This window comes from Channa argus, chromosome 10 (assembly GCF_033026475.1).
Source record: "Channa argus isolate prfri chromosome 10, Channa argus male v1.0, whole genome shotgun sequence".
Lineage (NCBI taxonomy): Eukaryota > Metazoa > Chordata > Actinopteri > Anabantiformes > Channidae > Channa > Channa argus.
In genome coordinates, this window is record NC_090206.1 from 11,474,618 (window position 1) to 11,493,271 (window position 18,654).

At 42.0% G+C, this 18,654-nt stretch overlaps 2 protein-coding genes across 3 annotated transcripts in view; one reads left to right on the forward strand and one right to left on the reverse strand.

The window, feature by feature from the left end:
* The first annotated feature begins 5,853 nt into the window (after positions 1 to 5,853).
* fgf16 (fibroblast growth factor 16) lies at positions 5,854 to 13,118 on the forward strand. The gene is made up of 3 exons (XM_067518216.1): positions 5,854 to 6,935; positions 8,345 to 8,448; positions 10,392 to 13,118. The coding sequence occupies exons 1-3, from the start codon at positions 6,632 to 6,634 to the stop codon at positions 10,635 to 10,637; spliced, it is 654 nt and encodes a 217-aa protein (XP_067374317.1). The 5' UTR covers positions 5,854 to 6,631; the 3' UTR covers positions 10,638 to 13,118.
* Positions 13,119 to 13,266: 148 nt separating this feature from the next.
* Positions 13,267 to 18,654, reverse strand: part of atrx (ATRX chromatin remodeler) — a 29,291-nt gene continuing 23,903 nt past the window's right edge. Inside the window, exons 30-34 of one of the 2 annotated variants that reach the window (XM_067518213.1) lie at positions 17,763 to 17,912; positions 16,079 to 16,195; positions 15,381 to 15,476; positions 15,087 to 15,215; positions 13,267 to 14,834 (exon numbers count right to left, since the gene is read on the reverse strand). In XM_067518213.1, the coding sequence (XP_067374314.1) occupies positions 14,613 to 14,834; positions 15,087 to 15,215; positions 15,381 to 15,476; positions 16,079 to 16,195; positions 17,763 to 17,912 (714 nt within the window). In that variant the 3' untranslated portion in view covers positions 13,267 to 14,612. Of the gene's footprint in view, positions 14,835 to 15,086; positions 15,260 to 15,380; positions 15,477 to 16,078; positions 16,196 to 17,762; positions 17,913 to 18,654 lie in introns of both variants that reach the window. The other variant, XM_067518214.1, reaches the window with a different exon arrangement.

Here is an 18,654-nt window from a genome sequence, read left to right on the forward strand (position 1 = left end):
TATAGTCAAAACCTGAGAATAAACAAAGTCTCAACCATTTTCTCTCAGACTAGATTGACAGGTGAGGCACATAAAGAGGTTTTTGTGCTTGCTATTACTACAATACATTATCTTGTATTGTAGTGTTGGGACAGGCAAATATTAAACCTAAATCTTGATTGTTTTCTCTCTCATCTTTCTCTTTCTATGTATATACATGCTGCTCTCCACCCCATCCTTTTTCTCTCCACTCTTTCTGGACAAAGTGAGGTAATGTTTGCCAGCGCGTGTCTCCATCTGTTAACAAACACTTCCAATATGTTGAGAACAACATCTTGGCCCTCGGTCTCCTCTATCAGGATGTGATGAACGCAGTGCACCTGTCTCAGCCTCCAGCCTTGTTTCTGGCAGTGGAGAGACTGTCTCAACCTAATAACAATTCACTCTCTTAAGATCAAAGACAAACAAGTTTAAGATTTTAGTTCAAAAAAAGTCCATTTGTGCACCTCCTTTCCATTTTTGCCTCCTAATGAAAGTCATCAACAACGAACCCACTGCACCCAGTAGTTTGCTTGTTGTTTTCTCATTTGCCACAAGTCAATTAAAATAAATTAAAACAGGAACTGTTTAATGTCAATGAGCACGCAAAAGACATGCCTTCTGTTCATTCTTTTTTTGGTTCACAAACATTAAGCATTCTCATGCACAGACTCACACACTCACCAAAAACAGTAAATCACTCTTGACAGTAAATTAACTCCACTAATATACCAGATCTGAGTGTTCACTTAAGTCAACAAAAGAGGGGAGAATAACAGCAAAACTACGTCAGAGACTGAAGCGGCCTTGATTGCAGAAACTGAGAAAGAACTCATCCATTCATGCCAGGAGAGTCAAGGAGTTGGATTTGTCTCTGCTTTTGCATCGTGACACAGAGGAATGTTTAAGAATGAAGGCAAAAAAAACCAACAAAAAAACAAGGACAACCTGCATCACCCCAGTCTGAACTCCCCACTTTAATTAACTAATGTATCTCCATTTATCATAGCGTGACATTGCATGATTCTGAGGCAATCTGAGATGTTGGCTGGGCTCTAAAAGGGGAAACATCAGCACCCTCTACTGACGTGCTGGCCAGCTTCAGGGCCCCAGTTGACACTTTGATTTTACTTCCTTTCATATACATGATGGTTGCTTGTCTAATTATCACCTTATGATGGTTCTGCAACTGAGCTGCCTCCCAATGAGACTGTTAATAAACCTCTGGAAAACGACAGTAAACCACATACAGCTGTTGGTTTTATCTTAGGTGGGTGAGTAGAGTTTATCTCTGCTTCTTTAACTGTTTGTAGCTACTACAGTGTGTCTCCTATATTCTTAGGGACTGTGCAAAAATTGTTAGGGGGAAAAATGCGAACGTATCTTTCTTTCTTTTTTCATCACGTAAAACTTGCATATCTAAATTTGTGTTTGGTCATGTGACAGAAATTTGGTTGTATTTTTGGCAATTTGTGTTTCCATTTCATGTTAGTCCATTTCATAGTTTTTTGTTTGTTTGTTTGCAAAGAGAGACATAAGGAAGACAAACAGAAAACACATAGATTAAAAAATATGTCAAATCTTCCATATTAGTAATTTGTTTACAGTCCATATGTAGTTTGAACTTGATAGATAAGTTAAATATAATTAAGTCACGCATGTTACAAATACTGTTCCTCTGGCTATGATTATCATATGCAAAGCATATGATAATCAAAGATCAGTGAGAAAGCAAATATATGCTCTGATATCAAGAATGGTAATCATTATAAATCATTCGCTCTCACATCTGCTTGAACTAGAGGGCACAATAAGTCAGCATAGCAGGTACAGCATAGCAAAGTTTGGCTTTTCTGTGAAAGGGTAGAACTAAATATAAAGTGTGGGCTAAGATTTGTGTCAGTACCGAGATATTGAGACGTCTGGCCTTTTTCTCCTCAACTAAACAAATTTGTATCTTTGATTGATCAAAGTTTATGAGAGCAGGTATTTGATTTCAAACAATGAGGTGAGAGGAGGAGGAGGAGGAGGGAAATTAAAAGACACAAGCAGAGCGAGGGGGCAAAAGCAAGTGAGGGCTAAGAGAAAGAGGGAGAAGAGGAAGAAAAAGAAAGAGACTGAGCAGCTGGATTGCCGTGTAAATAGCTGTGGAAAAAGGTAGAGTTGGGCTCTACGCCAAAGCTCTACAAAGGGCTCCTAACATCTGTTTGAGGGTAGACTTCTGCTCTGTGTTGTAGTAAGAATAATAGTCTCGCTCTGAGGGCCTGTTCCTTCATCAGGCAGGATCATGATCATGCATATACCCACTCCAACATCAGATTGTAGCCCTGCAGAGCTGACAGAGCTGTTATCGCTGTCATTACACAGCACCTTAGTCATCGGCAGAGATGGACATTTGAAACAGCGCTCAGTTAGGAACTCATGTGAAAGAAGCAAACGAATGTGAAGCTGTAATTAATTGGACTTGTTAACCCACAAGCAACATCCATTTGTTGATGAATACTATAAATGACTAAGACCAAAAAAAGTCAGGGAGAAATTGCTTAAAATACATTATTATATTATGGCTATGTAGGATGTTTACACCATGAAAAATACTGTTGCAGTTAATTTATAAGCTTGCTGTCTGATAAAAGCACAATTACAAGTTTGGAGTACAGAAAATTAACTTTTTAACTAAAATATTGGAGACTTAGTTAAATATTCCTGACAGTTTTCTCACTGGCCAAAAAAATAAAAAAAATAGCATGACATCTCTGTTTGTGTGTCATGACAAGGATCTTTTTTTCCTCTCCCAAGAACATATGCAAGCAATTTGTACAACAAATGTTGGTTTTAGACTGTGTTCCCTGCATACTGGTGGCTTCTCAAAACCTGGAGAGCCCCATTCGTTAGTGCTTGAAAGCAAAGCAAACAAATTAATTAACACTATCGTTATTTGGGGTGGCCAAGGAAAGCAGGCACTGAAACGTTACACCATTACCTAAATTCGCATGCATCTGTCTGTATCTTCCCCCTTGAGTCCCCTCCCACCCCTGCCCCAGAGCACACATTGCCCTTGAACAAGGCCGAAGGACCACCTGCGTGAAAGAGGAGACCCACTCTGTTATGTCTCTGCTAGGGAATGAAATAACACGGAATCCAGCTCTGCAAATAACTCACAGTTAAGATCATTTTCCACATGCTGCTTGACAAAAGGTAAAATAAGAACAGATGATATCCTTTCGGTTCTCGCTCTCTGGGAGTTTGTAGCTCTGTTCTGCAGCTATGCTCACCAGTGCAAACACTTGTACTGCTTAGCCAGCAGGCAGACACAGAGGTTTGACCCCTTTAGTGGCCTTGTTAACCGAGTGGCATGAGATACAAGTCTCTTTTCTAATAGCCACTCACATTGAGTCAGCTGTTTTTTCCAGCCTTCCCTTGGCCGAGGTTAAGAGGGGTTTGAGAAAGAATGATTATGTGTAAGCTATCAGGAGCAGCAGGAGGCTTTCTACTAAATTGAACATCCATCACTAGAAAGGTAGCCTGCAAATGCCTGCCTAATGAGAGGAAGCAGTGGTCTAAGACTTTGATAAAGGTTGTTGAAAGTATTGTGGCACACAATGTACACAAATATTGAAAGACAACACCGCAAAGAATTAGATGAGAAGGTGGATGAAGCTACAGTGAGACTGCAGATAGATGGGCACAATTGAGAAATGCCTGTTTCCAGTTTTGATGCTAAGCTCAGCTGACCAACTGCAGACTGCACCACGCAGATGTGTAATGGGCACAGATCTTCTCATCTATTGTGTAAACTCCTGAAATGTTGTACTATTGCCATAACTTAAACGGTGACTCAGGAAAAACATACAAGCCCCTCCATGGTCATGATCAACAGAGAATTGAGGCACCTACTGTGTTGTCCTCCTATTCCCACTGCAAGTGTATCTTCATTTTCAGTTTTGACTTTCTTGCTGTGATTCATGGGAGAGCAACTTCAAAGCTGCAGCCATGCACTTGAGGTCATTATCTTCATTTCTATATCCTCTGCAGGTTCTCAGCATATGGAAACATTTTAACTTAGGATTTGTGTGTGTGTGTGTGTGTGTGTGTGTGTGTGTGTGTGTGTGTGTGTGTGTGTGTGTGTGTGTGTGTGTGTGTGTGTGTCTGCAGCCATAAATCTGCCTTGTCAAGTATAAAATATGGCTGACCAGCAACAGATGTAGCTCTAATAGCTACTAAAAAAATGAAAACAAAATAACCACCTCTAGATTTTTATTCTAGCACTTAATAACCATTGAGATTGATACCAGTTTTGTGCAGAGGAGATGGACATTGACTGAAAATTAGAACATGCTCCCGAGGAGGGAGGAACAGGGGGTTGGGTGTCTCCTTTAAAACTGCTATTGCTCTGATTCCATTTCTCAATCTCCTTCTTTCTTTCACTTTTTTTTCTCTTCCCTCTTTGCTCTTAGTGCTCTACTTACACCCTTTAGCTGAGACGAATCCTCCTTTCATCTCATCTGCAACAAGGGCCCTGGTCTCCGTTCCCACAAAGCCTGACCATCCCTGACTCTTCGTCAACCCCTTACCCAATTTATCAAGCAGAGGCCCATGGGCATTCATCACCCCCACCACCTTTCATATCCCACACCAGCTCAAAGCCACTGTCCCTCCTCTGACTTCAATGCAGCCACGACACACCCGTAAGATTTATTGCAGCATAATTAGTAGCAGCAAAAAAGGCCTGCATGCTTTAGAGGGTCAATCATACTGTATTCCTCCATGAAGAGCTCTCATAAAGCCAGTCACATCTGCTTTAAAACACAGCCACCACAAAAGTTGATAAATTAGCCGAAAACAAGAAGCCAAGATATTCATCAAAGCCTGACAGTGACATCAAAACAATTATACACACTTTAGGTAATTTTAACACACTATTTGTCACCACTCATTGGAAGCAAGACACAGTCATAAATCCCATTTCTCTGCAGGGAAGCTGCTGCTGCCGCTGCTTGTGATGAGCAGCTCTTAGGTGAAAACTCCCCCTCAGGACGGGGGTTTCCAAAAACACCTTGAAGGAGGTCTAAAATAACATGCCTAATAGTTAAACCGTGTTATTGATGTAATCATGCCCTCCCCTTCCACCCCGTCCCACTGTCACTGATATCTCAAGAACACTGAACTAATTAAAACACTCCTGGAGTTTGTTTTCATTTTGGTCCTCACAGAGAAACAAAGTTTTCACTAAACAGCTGCGTTTTTCTTTTTTCTTTATTCTTTTTTTCCTGCAAAAGCCACAAGTCGGAACCTGTTGCCCCATTGTGCGCAGTGGAGATCCAAATTCCCCATTTAATCATAAATTACACGTATTATTCACTATTACCGTTGTGGCTTTGTCTGAGTTCTCTTTCATGTGCATGATGGCACTGCTCACTGAGCACCTGAAATATCAAAATGTTTCGGTGGTGATACTTTGGCTTGGAGATGTGAAGGTGATAATCAGTGATGGAAAGTTCACTTTAACATTTGAACTCATTTCTCAATTGTTATGCAACATTTTTTTTATCCTTGAGTTTAAAATATTATCTATAAATGCACGAACAATATAGAATTATATATTAAGAGTTTTGATTTTTGCACAAGTAGACATTTGTTGTTTGAAACTACAAGAAAATCAAAGCTTATCAAAAATGTTCTTTCAGAATCTGCGCCGGTCAGATTCGTTACTACACGTCATCAGCATTTCCTTCTTCTTCTTCTTCTTCTTCTTCTTTTGCTTCATGCCAGTAGTACAAGTGGTTAAGCTGCTGGCTTGCTGGAGCACATTGCAAACGCTGTGGAGAGGGGCGAGGAAGCACCTGCTTCTTAGGAGGAGGTGGAGAAAAATACTCTCATGATACCGTTCAGCTGCAGTAGTTGGCAACTGAGCATTTTCAGATTTTGCACAAGTTATTTTGATCAACTTAACGCCCGACTGATAATTTGCGGTCATATTCTTGTTTCCAGGAGCTATGATGTGACCAAAAAGCAATCAGTGTAAATTACGGGTTGTCTTTGTTACAGTTTGGAATAAATGCAGCTTTTCAGTTTATTAATCTCTCAACAATGATGGTCCTTGCTTGTGCTTCTCTGTCGCTCCTTAATACGCCACAAACTGTTGCCAAAGTTCCCTGCCCCTGGATAAACGATGTAGTTTTAACAGACAACCTCGGACCGCAAACAGGAGCGCGGGGGCAATGAGGAGACTCTGCTGGACCTGGATTTGTTTGATCGGAGGACAGATTGCGACAGCTTTGTGGGAGAGCGGTGACAGAGACAGCAGCAGCATCAGTTGTAAGAGCTGGACTGCAACTTGGTTACATATTCAGTAAAGGAAACTGATGCGCGTAAGAAGGGATGCCAGCCAGGCGTGGCTTGTGTTTGAATATCCAATGTGAGGATGCGTGGGGAGTATGTATATAATAGTCTTTCCATCTGACAAACAGAGGTATAAAACTGATGATTAAAGCAAAGGACGACTTATAAACTCAGAGGACTCCGCTGCGGCACGCTGCGTACGCTTTGTGCGTGCATGGACCGGACTTATGTGAACTTTTCTCCTTTTTTTGAGTCACCGCAACAATTTTAAATGCCGTCGCTAAATGTGACAGCTGTGCACACAATGGCAGAGGTCGGGAGTTTCCTGGGGACAGTCGACTTGGATTTACAAAGCTTTCCGGCACTCGGGAATATGCCTTTACCGGAGTCCCCAGTAGGGTTGAATGAGCGGCTGGGGCAGATTGAGGGGAGGCTGCAGAGGGGGTCGCCGACGGATTTCGGGCACCTGAAAGGGATTCTGAGACGGCGGCAGCTCTATTGCAGGACCGGCTTTCAGCTGGAGATATTCCCCAATGGGACTGTGTATGGCACAAGACAGGACCACAGCAGATTTGGTGAGAACATTTATTCAGCAATTCACTTTGTGCTGTGAGCAATTTGAAATATTAAAGACAGATTCACCGCTAGTGGACAATTTGTTTTTGTGAGTTGACAGAAACATGGCTATAGTTTGATTTCCAATCAACGACTTGTAATAGGCTACACATCAGCCTGCTGACAGAGTCGTCTAAACCAAAAGGCCCCGGAGGAAAGGAGTGATCAGTATTACAAAACTCAACTGTTTGGTGACGTTGCTGATAACAGTCTATTTCCAGTTCTACCAATTTACTTTTCACGGTTTTCAGCAGGGTGAGGTGAGTTTAATGAGGACGCTTTCTCCTCTCGCACATCCCAAGAGAATACTCATTCGTGCGTCACTGTCACCTGGCGCACAGGACGCACAAGCGCACCCCTGGTTCCGGTAATCTCTCAGGTGTCTTCTTCTCAGCTGCAAACAAGTGGCGTGTGCGCGTCTCGCGGCACATTAAGGCGCGCGGCCGCAGTTCTGCAGACCTGGTGCCATTAATGTAAATGGAGCGAGGTGCGGCTCGCTGCTACACGTTAAACAAATGTGGCCAGAGGGCAGATACGCACATGTCCAAGTCATCTCACAGGTGCAGGCCGGCGGGAAAAAAAGGCGGAATAACTCTAAATTAAAGCATGACCACTGCGGAATTCAGAGTAGGTTTAATGTTCAGACGTCTGCCAAAACAAGCCGGTTTACTGGGATGGGTGGTCCGCATGTTTGTTTCTGGCTTTACTTAGCTTTCAAATGTAAGGTCTTTGTCTGAGCTGTAGACATGGCTTTGATTAGAAGGATATGTAACACACTCTTAACTTTACAAAAAAAAAAAATTTAAATTAGAGGGATCTTCTCTGTCATCCTCTGGCATCGTGAGGTCGAAGAGATGGGGACCAGGTGGCTGTAAGCTGGTCTCTGCCGGGCAGCGCAGCCAGCTGGATCCTCTGTGACTAACATCTGCATCACCACTGCCAGTGGCTTTTAATTTGTTGTTGTTCACTTTACTGTGACTTCCTGTGAGTCAACAGCTCACCAAACAACTTTACCCACATCTCAGCAGTTACAGACACCACAGCTCCTTATAACAGACCAGAATGATGCATCTTAGTGAGGGAGGACTAAAAAGAAAAGTTAGAGGCCAAAGAGATCTTTGATACCGTTCTCAATTATTTGTCATTTTCATCTATAATCAGTAAAAAAAAAATGCATTTTCCTAAGTAAAGCATGAAAAAAAACGGATACTTTTACAGCCAAACCATGTAACTGATGCAAATTCTGGTTAATTCTGCTGTTGCATAATTGAAGAACACTTGCTGCTGCGCTCCTGTGTGTTTCCTCGGGGACTTACAGCGTATTTGTGGGTTTCCCTGACTGCTTCACATTGTGTGTATTTGACCTCAGGAATCCTGGAGTTCATCAGTCTGGCAGTGAGTCTGGTCAGCATCCGAGGGGTGGACGCTGGGCTGTACCTCGGCATGAATGAGAAAGGAGATCTCTATGGGTCGGTGAGTCAAAACCCCTTCCTCCATTCACAGCCCCACTCTCACCGTGCAGCTAAAGGTCTCATTGTCTTTTCCAGAATGCTCATTTTTAAAGCTGTTCTCTGGAAATGAGAATATAAGTGAATAGTAACCTATCCAAGAGGAGTTTCTAGAAGCAACCTGAAGGTGTGTTTGTTATCAAGGTTTCCATAGCCAACGTAGTTGGGAAAAATCCCTATGTGAAAAAACAAGTCTCATGCCTCCTTCTGCTGCTTTCAACCAGCACATGCCACCGGAGAATGTACAAAGACACACAAACAACAGCATCAGTAACAAAGAATGAGAAAAAAGATCTTTTTATTAGCTTTCGACGCCTTTATTTAGCTTTTAGATATGCAGAAATGTTTACATATTTTCTCAAAGTGGAGACAGGAACGTTTGGATTCACTTTGGATGTGTTCTGTGTGGGAATTTGGGGAAAGTTCCCTCGCTGTACACAGCTGGACTCTAGTTTGAACTGCAGCGTTAAATGCCGAGTAAATGTTTTGGGCTTTTCTACAGCAAATGAGTCTTTTTTTTATCCTGGCCAACTTTTTCTCACATGTAGTTGGTATCTGGAGACAGAAAGGGGGGAAATGGAAGCGATAAAGACAATGAAGAGGAAGTATGTGAGGGTTACCTGTATCAGGTGTCCCAGGGCATTACCTGAGGGCCTCTCAAGGTGCAGACTTCCCCCCCTGGCTCTGAACATTTCAAACAGAGGCTACTTTTAAGCACAGCCATTATGTTGAAACTGCAGATATTGTTACTGAGTGCAATCAGAGTCTGGCATCCGGGAGTTTTGACCCTGGGGGGAGGGGTTGGGTGATAGTGAGAGGCACTGATTTGAGGGGGTGGGGGTAATTGCACACCTGACTGAGTCACCTGACTGAAAGAGTGAGCGATGCAGACATGTCTGTCAAAAACTGAGAGGCCAGGAGGTGGGGGGGTGGAGGGGGTGGATAACAGATAGAAGGGTGCTTCCGTCCCACAACCACCAGACCTTGACACGCTTTTGATCCGATGAGGTTTGTGTGTGTGTATTAGGATGGAGCTGGCCCAGTCATGTGCCCTCAGGGCTGTGTTTACAGACAACAGCCTCACCACACAGCCGCAGCCAAGCAGAGCCTGACAGCCAATCAACAAAATTGCTTCTGGAGTACGAACTGAGACTCTTGCACAAACATTTGCAAGAACTATAAAGTGTATTGAAAGGCATAGATGGACTGATCACAAGTAATTATCTTGCTTTATAGAGGAGCCACATGCAATAGTATCCAGAAGGGAGAATGTGAATATCGCAACTGTTTGGGACACCCTCAATAGGGGTTCATATCTGGCTCGGATACCTTTGACCGAGGTTCAGCACGCTTGCAGAGCAGCAGCAACTGACAGGCCTTGGCAGAAAAGCAGCACTAAATCTACCCCGATGTCTCTTATTGTTCCCACACACTCACTCAGCCAGTACACTCTCACCTGCTGAACCCATAGCCATCGCTCATGCTGCGCTGTCAGTGAAGGCCGAGACTTTAAGAGCTGCAATGTGTGTGCGTATAAGAGAGTAAGGGAAGATCGTAAGCCAGATCGCCGTTCGTTTTGCATCACAGAGCAGAAGGTAATTCTCCATGCACAATGAGAGGTCAACAGGTCTGAGCAGTGACTGGGGTGTAAAGTGAAAACCCAACGTAATGACTTCCCCTCTTTCGTCATAATGAGCACCTGCCTAAATAAGATTCTAATTGAGCATTTTAGCTTTCGAGTGCAGTGCAGATTAGTTAATGACAAAAACAAACTTGTGGGATTAGTGTCTGCATGCAAAGCAGCAGCATCTTTACCAATCTCAGCTGCATTTAATGTCTTCTTTTTTTTCCTCACTCCACGCTGTGTGAGCAGGAGTTATGACTAATATGTTGTTTTCTCTCCTGCAGAAGAAGCTGACAGCAGAATGTGTGTTCAGGGAGCAGTTTGAGGAGAACTGGTACAACACCTACGCTTCAACACTATACAAGCATACAGACACGGGACGCTTCTACTACGTGGCCTTAAACAAGGATGGCTCACCCAGAGAGGGCAACAGGACTAAAAAACATCAGAAACTCACCCACTTCTTACCCAGGCCAGTGGAGATTGAAAAGATCCCTCAAGCATACAGGGACGTGTTCCAGTACAGGTGACCAGTGCTTATACTTGGAGAACTGGTTACATTAGGAGGAACACGACAAAGTATGAGGAGAGAGGGGGTTGTTGGGGATAGTTTGGACTTAGAGAACTGTTTTCCTTAAGGTCACTGTGTTTGCGCCTTGGCTCACAACCAAGCACTGACATAAACATTTTGCATGTTCCTGGATGTTGCTTCTTTGCCTCAGCAGTGGACGTGTGACCTGACAGGAGGGAAAGTTTTCTTGTAAAACCACGGCAGACATGGATGGGACTGCCTAGCTATGGGGTGATCTGGACAATTACATCAGGTGCCATGTTTTCTAAATAACCACTTTTTTTTTTTTTTTTAAAGAAGAAGGAGAAGAAAAAATGTATACATATAGCGACATGCAACAACAAATGTCTGAGTGGCCCCTAACCCGGTGGTGGAAAAATTATATTTGACTATCAAAGCAGACTTCTCCAAATGAGAGGTGTCCCAGTGCGCATTTGTCATGGAATATAAAGTCATGGTAATACTAAATATAAGAGAAAGTTTCCCACTTACATAGATACATGTATAGAAGGAAGAGGTCAGAAACTCACTACCTGTGTGCTACATGCAAGTTAAATGGCAGGTGGGATGAGTCACTTACTAAAGAGTCTCTGAGAGAAACTGCAGTTTAATTAAGTTGCCTTCAAAGCTTAACATGAAATGGAGGATATAAAATGTCTATGATGAATGTGTGACAGATAAAAGAGCACTTACTGCACATCTCAAAAACCAGCTGTAGGCTCACCTGGTCTCCCATGTAATCATCACATTCATCACATTTCAATAACTTTTCAAACAGTAGGAGATGTATGCAAAACAAGTGATTAATCTCGGGTAAAAGCACTTCTCTGAGAGTGGTGGTAAAGAGGAAGCAAAGTTCTTTTTAAAAAAACAAAGCATGGTGACTTGTAATGTTCAGAGTGTCAGGAACATTATTAAAAATGCAAGAAGCTGAGGTGTATATATGGGTGATCCTATTTATGAGATGTACATTATATTTATTTTCTACATATAAAGTAAAAAATATAAATTTATATATTTATTTATTGCAAAGACTTTATTTTGTAATGAACTTGAGGTTATCTGGACTGTAGATTCTACTGAAATGACACCAAAAAAAACCCCCAAAAACAATAAGAACTGCAATAAACATGACAATAAAATTGTCCTGCCTTTTTGTTGTTTTGAGAGGCTATTTTTGCTTGGATTAAAATCTGATAAAGAATCCATGTGAATGTTGTATTCCTTGTAATATACTGCTCCTGGATGGCTCCATTTGTTTTTCAGTCGAAAAGGAATAGACACAGCTCTGTTGTCTGAACAAAAACAATTTTGGCTCTGCTGATGTAAGATACCACTAGTGAAAGACTTTTAGAAGAGTTTTAATAAAATATCTGAAATGTAGCATCTTGAAAAGAAACGACCAGATTGCATTTTGTACTACTGTCCAAAGCAGAGATTTTTTTTTTTTACCTACAGAACACCCTTACAATCCCATGGCAATTTGCCCTCATACACCCTTATCCAAGTATTGTTTGCAGGCCCCGTCTGTCTCCATACGGTCTTAGTCAGCTTACATCCACCGTACAAAATCAGATTCCTTATGCAACAAGATCCTGACTTCTAATTGGCTTTGCATATCAGCATGGATTTAGAGCAGCGATTGGTTCATTGCAGGGGCCTCACAGACTCCACTATAGTGTAGTCTGCAGTGGGTCTTTTCAATGGACAGAAACAGCTGCCTGCTGCACAGAGAAACAGCAGGGATGTGCTGCAAACCTGGAGTGGTGGTAATCTGGGGCTAAGAGGGGATGGGATCAACATTTCAACATCTGCAATAGTTGTAATGTTTCTCCACTGGCAGATATCTGTAAGCTGTGAGAGCAAGCTCCCCTGAGGGTCGAGGGAATGGAAAAGTCAAAGACATGCAGGGGAAAACCCTGGCAGACTGAGAAATAAAAACAATACCGGGAAAAGAGGAAAAAGATGAAAGATTGAAGGGAGAAAAGAGAGGGACAAAAGGCTGTGGGTGTGAAATAAGGGGACGCTGCATCTAAAATAAAAAGGTCTAAATTTTAGGAACAAGGAATTTATCCACTTTTTTTTTTGCCAAGAATTACAACAATCAGTCACAATAAAAGCAGCTGGTGGTTTTAACTGCTTTGACACTTGTCACCCATGGCCAGGATTCAATTTTAAACCATCCACCACCCATTTAAACCAGCAGGAGCAGTTAATATTGTGGCTGATTGTTGGAGATAAGATCAACATCACTCTGATCCCTGTGCAGTAAATATGGAATTAGAGCCAAGAAATGGTTAGCTTAGCTTGGCATGACAGATAAGGAAGGAGGAGAAAACTGCTACCTTAGCTCTTCATTCATTAACAGTAATGCCATCATAAAATTCTCACTAAATGCTATTATTTAGATGAATCAGTTTACATCTCAAATGCCGAAAATCTCCAGAAGACTCCAGATACATTATCATGTAGATGTAAGTTTGTGGATGTCATAAACCAATAAACAGAATTTCTACAAACAATGCCCTCTTTTTTAAATTATTAAAGCAAAAGAACACAGTCATCAAAACAAATGACAAAAAAATGAGTTGCTCATCATTTTGGTCACTTTATTAAATGTTATATTAAATACTTATCAAGATAATAGCAGATCAGATTCATGGCAAATTATGTTGGTGTATTTGCTAACATAAGAACATTCTTGGGAGGGCAAAAAAGTTTCTCTACATTAAATACACCTTGTGCAAACACAGGAGCAAACTGCAGACAACAGGTGTCCCTTCCTGGAAAATGTACATGTTCCTTGTGTTTAAGATCTACACCAATTTAAGCATTTAGAAGTAAGAATGTGCCAAAGTAGAGTACAGGTAGTCTGGATGCTGGCCTGGTGAGACTAGTGTCCAGGACGGCATTTCTCACAAAGCAGAAGAGACATATCCACCAGATTTATTATGACTTTCAGTCTTTACTCTACCCAGAAACGGGAATTAGAAACTTTGACAGACAAGTAAAGGGAAAGTTTTGGGCCCTGTGATACATGGTGAAATTGTCTTTGCTTTGTGAGACCCAGTCAGACACCTAAGCTTAGGATCAACACAAGTGGAACATAAACAATGAATAGGACGCATAGTGCTATGCTAGACAACACGTGACAAGTGAGAATGATGTTACAAAAAGTTCATAGGAACCAGCAGGCAGTTTTGAACAACACAAGCATTCCATTATCATGTTCGGCAACAACTAATGTAAACACTTAAAAGCATTATAGAAAAGATTCTCAACAAATCCCAGAACTTTACAAGTTTTTTTAGGAAACAAATGTAAGGCCATTTTTTCTGTTTTTGACTTATCAATTGCTTCAGTCTCCAAAAAAGTGCAGGACTTTGCAGCACCACCAGCTGTCTGCTTTGATAGATTTTGGTGGAGGAATCTAGTGGGGGTAGTAACCATGTGGAGCTTTACATCACAGTCCTGTCACCAACACTGGTCCCACTCAGGTTTAGTTAGGCATTTAAAACAGTATAAAATACTGAGTTTAAATAATAAAGAAACCCTATTTTAAGGGGAAAACAACACAATGCTTAAAAGCATTGGGGGTAAAACTTTAAATACATGAAAAATGAATATAGAACTTGAATAACATTAAGGCGATATATATACATTTTTTTCCTGTTGAAACTGAACAGACCTTTCACAGAGTTGTTTATACATTTTAGTCAACCTTCACTCAATGAACTACAGAATAAAGGACTGAGAGTCTATCATACTTGAGCCCCCAGTGGACAGCAGCCTTGCCTCAAATATACACCACCATTGGTGTGTTGTTTTGCTTTGAGTTCTCAGAGGTGTCACAGTGCATGTGATACAGGGTTTTGCTTGGAGGCCACTGGGAGCTGACAAGATGAGAGCGGGGTTGAGGAATAGTCCTTCTGACCTACAGGCCCTTGGAAGGCCCAGGATTCTTGCCCATGCCTTGATGGGAGCCAAGGCCATGGAGCTGCTGGTAAAGCCCCAGCAGGTCCATCTGACTGAGCCCACCTCCCATCATGCCATTCTGCAGGGCCAGCTGGTTCAGGTAGTTAGCTTGGTTAGCCAGGGCCAGTTGCTGCTCCTGCACCTTCCTGTTGGTGATAAGCTTCTGCACAAACATCATCAGCTGTGAAGAGAGACAGAGAATTGAAATAACTGCACACTTACACGGTAATTAAACAACTAAAATATAACACAAAAATGCTATGCATAAAAGAACAGTTTAGAGACAGGAAAAGAAATCAAAGCTGAACTGCCTGTGTCACTTTTTTGTTTTATTTTATTCAGGCATTTAATTATTATCAGTGGTTAACATGCAGTCATCTTTCTGCTCATGGTGACAGCATATGTTTTGTAGTTCTCAGAGAGTAGTTCTTACTGTCTGCTGCCTGGTGAGAACATCCCTGTAAACTGCTTCCCGGCGCTTGATCTCAAGCTCCACACTGGCCTGTTGTCCCAGAGCCATAGAATGGACCTGACTCTCTGTAAATGCTGGGTTCTCCTTCCACTGTAACAGTTAAGATGTGTTAACCTTAGCCACAAATACAGTGACTCCATTTCGTGTTACAGTCCAGACAAAAAAGGAGGGAAAAAACAAATAAACATTGTTACAAAAACATTTCAAGATGATCTGTACTGACTGAAGACATGTTACACATATTGTTACACTCACTATTCTCCCAATGGTGTCCTCCAGTGACACCCGTGCCAAGGACTTCAATGCATTTGTTGCTTCGATGACTTTCTGTCGTCCCTGATTTATAAGATCCTAAACAGAAAAAAATAATTTCAATCAAATGTGTGGGTATTCCCTGAGATCAAGTATTAAATGCTTCTTCATGTAGGACATGCGTGTAGTACATACAGTCTTATCATTTCCAGCAACCCGTATAGGCTGTGAATTGATTAACTTTATATAGTCAGAAACTAGGTGGTGAATTTTTTCCCTTAGATATTGGTAAACAGTTTTAGCTCCATACCAATATTAAATGATTTTAAGCTTCGACATCTGCTGACATGATCGTCTTTGCAGCAGGATGCTGCATTTTACTGCAATTTACTGAATCGCTTTTACAAGTCTACAAGAGTCTGTTTGAAGCTGTAACACCAGCCAGCATAGAATATTTTTTGGACCTTGGACCTTCTGTCCTCTCCCTCAGTCAAATGTGCCACCATATATAAATAGCTGCTGCCCCAGACGTGGAGTATTATGAACTGCTGGGTGGAGGAGTGGGGCAAAGACCGGCTCGCTGGCTACTAGACCGCTGTCACAATTAGCAGTGAGGTTGAGGAATGTGGAATGCCATGCTGCGGGGGAAGAATAAGGAGGAGTGTAGTGCAGGGGAGCGGCATGTGGAGCTCATTACTTACCTCCAGCTGCTGGTTGGTCATGGAGGCCAAAGCCGCCATGTTGTAAGAGAAGTAGCTGGAGGTGCCCATGTCCATCTGGGAATATGATGTCTGATAGTTGGTCCTCATGGACAAACCCTGAGACAAAAAAACACAGGGTAACAAAGGGGCAGACAGCCCAACATCCAACAGAACTGGGGTTTTAGAACATATAAATTAGGCAGGTGTTAACAGCCACCAGTGGCATGATGTTGGAGACTGACTGTTGACAATTGACTGTTTCTGTTTAACAGAAACAGTCAATTTCCAGCTCAGCTTTTAACTTCAGTCTGCAATCTTAATAACAAACCTTTCAACTCTTCACACATGTAACTTGTTTCACTCTACAAGCGCAACAAGTAGCCTCGTGTCAGCTTGCTCCCCTTGTAACAAACATGTGAGAGTAGTGACCTGAGATAAACAATCCTGTCCCAGTAAAGGCCAGCAGGATGCTGATGTTTGTGTGTAAATGAGCCCCTGCTGCAGATGTTTTTTTCGTGCCTTGTAATCTGGCCATCCGGTATGTAAGTGTAGGTGTGTGTATGTATGTGTGTGTTGGACCTGGTCAGAGACAGGTGTTCAGGCCTAAACAGGCCAAGGCACACACTCCACTTTTGGTTTGCTCTTAAGAAGAAGATGATTATACTTCAGTTAAATCCTCAGATGCTCTGCAACTTTATGCATCTTCAGTTGACAGACACAAAATCTGGACTTGACTTCATTTACAAACTCAGCATCTAAAATATAATTTCATGACAGCTCTGTATTGAGCTGAAGTCATCCTAGTGAGACTGGGTTCTGTTTAGTTTTGGGCACCTGATAATGTTCCTGCAGTTTTTGCAAATCTGATATTCATACACATAGCTTTCCTGCCCACCACTGGCCAACACTTAAATTGTGAAGATATTTGGAGAGGCCACATTAACTTCCAGCTGTTCAACATAGTACACACAATGACAGTGAACAGCCTCTTGTAATGAAAGTGACTACTGCTGCATCTTTTCTGTTAGACAGAAAACCCTAGCTCCACCTCAGTGCCACTGTTTTTTCTGTTCTGAGTGGGAACCCTCTCCCTCACAGGAGAGTGGAGGAGCTCTGAAGGAAAAGCCGCTTAAGGCACACAGAGGGCAGAGAAGAGAGTGTGTTGGAAAAATAATCATTAGAACGAATTAGAATCTAGGATTACACATGGAGGGAGAGGAGACCTGCTCTCTTGCAACATACCCCCAATACAGTTCTCCAAAATAACACTACTAATTACTCATTTATTTGTCCCACAAAAAATTGAGGGAGGAGGAGGGGACAAAAAGTGAGGAGTCCCAAACCCACTGTAAACCTATATGCTAATAGTAAGTAGTGCTTGGACAGCCTCAGTGATTTGTGTAGCAGATCACTGACCCGATGCTGTGCCAAAAGGACCATCACAGGAGTAGAGGGGAGGCCCTGTCATCTGCTTATTGTAAGTGATGAAAGGATTGTCCAGATCCAACTCACACATCTCGACAAACAAAAGCGGGGCCTCGCTCAGCTCACTTTGAACTTTGATGTCAGTAATTTGCAGAATGATGGACACAAGGGCTAAGTGCTGAGTGTGTGTGCCTTTGATTTGGTGGAGATGCCAGTGTGTAGCATAGGTGCCTGTGTGTAAGTTTTTCTTTTCGCCTACCTTTTTCTCAGCTTCATATTCGGCCCATGCAGCCTTGCGGTCCTCCTCGCTCAAGGCTTCCTCCTCCTTGTGGTCCAGCAGGGAGTCATGCTCATGATAACACACAATCTGGTCCTTATTGTTTTGCAGTATCTCAGCCAAAATGGCATCCTACGTCAGAAATGACGGCAAAAAGAGAAAAAGGATTATGGTGGGTTTAATGTCATAGCGACAAGCAACAATGGTCAATCACAGCAATGCCTTAATCACTAGGACACCAGGACACCCTGAAATGGTCACTGATGTCATCTAATATAGCATGTGACGCTACTGTCACATTCAAAACTGAAGCGACACGAATATTCTCTGACCTTGGGTATATTTACATGGTTTTAAGAGAAAAAAAATGTCAGTCAATGTCATGTCTTAACCTAGCATGCACTGTTTGGATTAAAAAAATTGGATTTGCTTGTAAGAAAGTTTAAAAGACATATAAAAACAAACTAAACAATTAGAAAAATGTTTTTTGGCGGCTCCGGTTTCCATGACGACATTGTTATTGAAAACAATACCTGAATAAAATTAAAAGATCGAGGCCAACTTTGCTCACACAAGCATGGTTTAAATTACTCTCTCCAGCACGTTTGCCTTTTTTTGTCCTGACTTTGCTTTACATTAAACTGGAACTTTTACGTATGGAAAAAAAAAAAACGTCATAAAAAGTTGCATCATCAACTTCCATTGGGGCTAATTTACAGACGCTACACACAAGCCCTTCTCCTGCTTCTTATTCCTCTTCTTTTCACTTTAAATAGTGACAATGATTTCAAAATTGCAAACATAATTGATCACAGATGTCACAGTAAAGAGAAACGACAAAGCAGAAACATCAATCTATGAATTAAACAATGAC

What these genes read in the sequence shown, in the direction of transcription:
- fgf16 (XM_067518216.1), top strand. Translation starts at nt 6,632, where the DNA reads ATGCCGTCGCTAAATGTGACAGCTGTGCACACAATGGCAGAGGTCGGG. An exon ending in ACAGGACCACAGCAGATTTG is followed by an intron (nt 6,936 to 8,344) that starts GTGAGAACATTT and finishes ATTTGACCTCAG; the next exon opens with GAATCCTGGAGTTCATCAGT. An exon ending in AAGGAGATCTCTATGGGTCG is followed by an intron (nt 8,449 to 10,391) that starts GTGAGTCAAAAC and finishes TCTCTCCTGCAG; the next exon opens with AAGAAGCTGACAGCAGAATG.